This window comes from Lotus japonicus, chromosome 1 (assembly GCF_012489685.1).
Source record: "Lotus japonicus ecotype B-129 chromosome 1, LjGifu_v1.2".
NCBI lineage: Eukaryota > Viridiplantae > Streptophyta > Magnoliopsida > Fabales > Fabaceae > Lotus > Lotus japonicus.
This window is the reverse complement of record NC_080041.1, coordinates 72,011,385-72,016,146: the sequence shown is the minus strand read 5'-3', so window position 1 is coordinate 72,016,146 and position 4,762 is coordinate 72,011,385. Positions and strand designations below refer to the sequence as shown.

Here is a 4,762-nt window from a genome sequence, read left to right as displayed (position 1 = left end):
ATGAGCCAGCACCAATTTGGAGGGAGTATACTCGAAGATCCCTATGCTCATATGGCTACATTCACAAAGCAGTGCACCCCATTGAAGAAACAGGGAATCACTCTAGACACAGTAAGGTTGATGTTGTTTCCCTTTTCCTTAAGGGATTCTGCTGCATCTTGGTTGAGGTCTCAACCTCCACACAGTATTGTATCATGGGATGACCTAGCCAAGAAATTTACGTCAAAGTTTTTTCCAGCAACCCGCACGAGGAAGTTAAAGCAAGAGATCAACTCCTTTCTCCAGATGGATCAAGAGAACTTATATGAGGCATGGGAATGGTTCAATGAGCTTCTAAGGAAATGCCCAAGCCATAATATTTCTCTCACTGATCAGGTAGTAATTTTTTATACCTCATTGAATGATTATACCAGAGACAAATTAGATACTGCAGCTCCAGGTGGAGCTTTTGATGTTTTGCCCACCAGTGAAGCCTTAGAGATAATTAATAATCTAGCAACCAAAGCTATGCATTCCAACAACGACAGGCAGAACAGAAAAAGTGTTCAAGAAGTAGAGACATATGATGCCGTTCTAGCCTCAAATAAGAAGTTGTCTCAGAAAATGGATGTCATAGTGAAGCGTTTGGATGACTGCCATGTGGGCAATGATGATGCGAAATTCGATGAGGAGGTAAAAATACTGACTAACCCCCAAAATAATCCATATTCCAATACTTATAATGCAGGTTGGAGGAATCACCCCAACTTCTCTTGGGGAGGGCAAAATAAGTCGACTCAATCAGGAGATTCAAGACAATATTCCAACCAGCGGGGTCAATATCAGGAACAAAGGCAACCACCTCAACAAGATGAAGGAGCTAAAAAGAGGAGCTTGGAAGACATTGTGGGGGAATTGGCTCAAACCATCAAGAGTTTCATCAATGAATCTCGCAATAATTTCAAGAACCAAGAGGCTTCAATCAAAAATCTGGAGAACCAGGTTGGTCAAATCTCAAAACAACTCGTTGAAAGACCGCCAGGTATGTTTCCTAGTAACACTGTGCCTAACCCCAAGGAAAATTGTTCTGCTATTACATTAAGGAGTGGAATAACTTTGAGTGAGAGAAAAGAAAAAGGGAGTGAGAATAATGAAAAAGAGAAAAAAGAGAGCATCGAGGAAAAGAAAGAGCGGAAAGAGAAAGACGAGGAAGAGAGAAAAGTAGAGTTAGAAAATAATAAGTTTACAAAAGTTCATTTTCCCCCTTTCCCCACTAACATAGCAAAGAGAAGGTTGGAGAAGCAATTTTCCAAGTTTGTTTCGATGTTTAAAAAGTTGCGTGTAGATCTCCCATTCTCTGAAGTTTTAGAAAAGATGCCTCAATATGCCAAGTTCATGAAGGAGATACTTTCTAAGAAAAGGAAGTTGAGTGAAGAGAATGACATCGTTGAGCTTACTGAGGAGTGTAGCGCTATTCTGTAAAAGAAGCTTCCACCTAAACGAAAGGATCCAGGTAGTTTCACTCTACCTGTTAATTTTGGGGCTTCAAAAGAAGTGAGAGCTTTGTGTGATTTAGGGGCAAGCGTCAACTTAATGCCCCTATCAATGTTCGAGCGACTTAATGTTGGAGAGCTGAAGCCAACAATGATGATGCTTCAACTAGCGGACCGCTCCATGGTGACTCCTTGGGGAGTTGTTGAAGATATGCTAGTGAGAGTAGGAGAGTTCGAGTTCCCGGTGGATTTTGTGATAATTGATATGGACGAGGACTCTAAAATACCATTGATTATGGGAAGACCGTTCCTAGCCACTTCACAAGCGAAAATAAATGTGGGAAAAGGAACAATATCTTTAAGGGTAGCTGATGAGAAAATCACTTTCACCATATTTGACCTGAAGCCAAAGCAAATTGAGAATAATGATGCATTCTTGGTGGAGATGATGGACGAGTGGAGTGATGAGAAGTTGAAGCAGTTCTTCCTTAAAGAAAAAGCTGGAGCCTCAAATAAGAAGAAAAAGGAGAACACGCAGAGCGACCAAACTGAGAAAGTCTACTCAATGAGCATGGTTGTCAACTCAAAGGATAAGGAGGAGAAGGTAAAAGGTGGGTGCTTCCAATGGAAGCCAAAGCGTAAGAAAAACGAAAAATTTCCTATCCCTCTTAATTCAAAATTTAATGATTGTGTTGTTGCTCTTGAGGTTGCATGCAAAAATCTGACTAATATGTGTGCTCACCTGAAAGATCCCGAAAGTGCAATGCACTATGGGATAAACCCCGTGTAAGACCCAAGTTTTTAAGTTTTGGATAAGGGAATAAAGTACAAGAGTTTATTGGATGGAATAAATTTATGAAGGAGAAGGTTCAGGAAAAGTCCAATGATTGTATCAAAACCGATAAAAGTTATAGCACGACTAACGTTCGCCTAATCTAGGTCGAAGACCCTAGTGAATAGTTAATTTATACTTTAGGACACGAGGGAAACTAATTCCAAAAATCTTCAGAGAAATATTAGAATTTCTCTTATTCGTCTATAAACAAGTATTTCGACGCGAAACCCTGGAACGTACGAACGTCAAATTCCAATTCTCGGAAGTTTGCCGAAACGGAATCCCTGATAGTTCAAGAAACCTAAGATCAACGGACGATGAAGACTTTTTCCATTCGAAGCTTCAAACGAAGATTCCACACGCGTACACCCATTTCTCTCGATGTTTTCAATCTTTTTCAGAAGGAAGTTTCTGCATCCGAGGTCAATATCATAAAGTGCATTTTTAATGCCGGTAAGCATTAAAAACAAGCCTCGAAAACCAAAAATCATACTGATATTTCTTTGAAGAATTAAAAGATTCAGCAGGAAGAATATCGTGTCTAAAATACGTTGGAATCAGTAGGAAAAATCGGAATCGCGAAATAATCATTTTTCCGCATTTTCCAAATCCTATAAATAGGTGGAAAATGAAAAAAAAAACAAAAAAATTCTCACCTTTGAGAGAGAGTGGCCGAGAGCTTGAGAGGAGGAGAGGAGAAGTTGATTTTCGCCGTTTCTTGCCCGATTGCTTCACCGTTCGTTGCTAATCGAAGACATCGAGGTATAGTTACTATCCCTCACTTCTGATCGTCAGATCTGTCGACTTTTTCTATGTTTTTCTGAGCTCAAAGTTTGGAGCTTTTTGTAAAATTGTCCAAATAGATTGATTTCTCTGTCTAAACATCTTCCCTACGTGCCCAAGAGCACTTCTGTCGGATTAGTTTTTCCGTAATGTCGCCGAAATTCCGCCGGAATCAATTTTTACCTCAAATACCCATTTTGGGGCAAAGTCTCAATCTTTCGGTTTAGAACTCACGACTTAGCTTAGTGTCAGTAGGATTAGTTGTCATAAACGTCGTTAGTGACATTTCCATCCGATTAGTTTTTCAAAATTCGAATTTTTGATTTTCCGAGCTAAAAATATTGACCAAAATACCCCTGTGTTAGTTTTAGACCCGATAATTTTTCTGAGAGTTTCCCTGGCCTAGATATCGCCTAAGAATACCTAGGAATTGATTTAGATCGAAGAAAAAGTTCGAAAACCCTATTTTCCATAGTGGCCGAAACCTATTTGCTTGGGTACCGTGTCCAAAAATAATTTTTGGGTCTCTATGACCTGAGCCATTGCGTAGCTTTTTCAATTGGGGAAATTTTGGCGCCGGTTTCGTGTCATTCCGAGTTCTGTAGCTCAAGTTATGCACGTTTTAGCGAATAAAGTGTTTTTGTACAAAACCTGAATCGAGTCAAAACTCATCCATTCGGGGAAAGCCCTTCCTTTCGTGCCTAAATGTTGTACTCTGAAGCTTCTTGAGCTTAGTCGAACATTAGTTAGGATTGTTTCGACGGTATCGACTTGTTTTGATTCATTATTGCTTTGTTTGCTCAAAGGTTCGATTGTGGAAACTTTGGGATTGACTGAACAAGCTTGTGAGGGAGACCTACACCGCGAGACTGGAACAACTCGAGGTTAGGGCAACTTACTTACTAGCTATTTTTGTGTGTAGGCGTCGATAAATTCGACTTGAATGTATTGTGATCGTGAGTGGCAACTCACCGTTATTAGTTAATGACCTAGAGTCGACTTGTTCGACTTATTTGTTAAATTCTGCACAAATATTGCATGAACTGTTCTGAAAAATGTTTTCTGGAGGCTTCGGCCGAGTGAACTTATATGAGACGTGTGTCTCCGTTTTCTGAGAGGCTTCGGCCGTTTACTGGTTTCTGTCTTATCGCTTTCTAGTGGACATGACAGGGTTATGTTTTGCAGCACTGCATTAATGTTTCATCGCTCAATAGAGCTTGATGTATTTGTGTTTAAGATTAAATTGTGCTGACTATATTCGTGCATTTAATGCGACTTTCGGAGTGTGGATTACACTTATCTTTGTCATGGCAATGACGGGTTTGTTTTGGGAATGTTTGATAGGTCGAACCAAGGTTCGAGCCTTTATTGTTTTAGGAATCGAGACCTTCCCGGGGAATTACTTGGGTTTATTGGGATCCTTTTACTTATAAAGTTTTGAAACAAACGAAATCAGAACTTGATTTGTAAATGAAATTCATAATACACTAATCAAAGATAGAACACTTTTAAATAATGATGATAACCTCTTGGAAAAGACTTAGGATGTGAAAATGGTTTGGAAAACGGGAAGGGTCGACAATCTAAGTGTGAGGAAAACTTTGAGTGCGATAGCACCTTTTGTTTCTTTAGTGGTTTATCTAGCCATCCAAAGGATGAGCCTGGGATGATT

The 4,762-nt window shown here is 39.7% G+C and overlaps 1 protein-coding gene and 1 non-coding gene across 2 annotated transcripts; one reads left to right on the top strand and one right to left on the bottom strand.

Moving 5' to 3' along the window:
• On the top strand, positions 1–1,461 carry LOC130744823 (uncharacterized). Its single transcript, XM_057596981.1, has 2 exons — positions 1–1,021; positions 1,325–1,461. Exons 1-2 carry the CDS (start codon positions 1–3, stop codon positions 1,459–1,461), a joined length of 1,158 nt encoding a protein of 385 aa, XP_057452964.1.
• On the bottom strand, positions 253–359 carry LOC130734880 (small nucleolar RNA R71). The gene has a single exon (XR_009018217.1). It is a non-coding gene; the product is annotated as a small nucleolar RNA R71 (small nucleolar RNA).
• Positions 1,462–4,762: the final 3,301 nt, after the last annotated feature.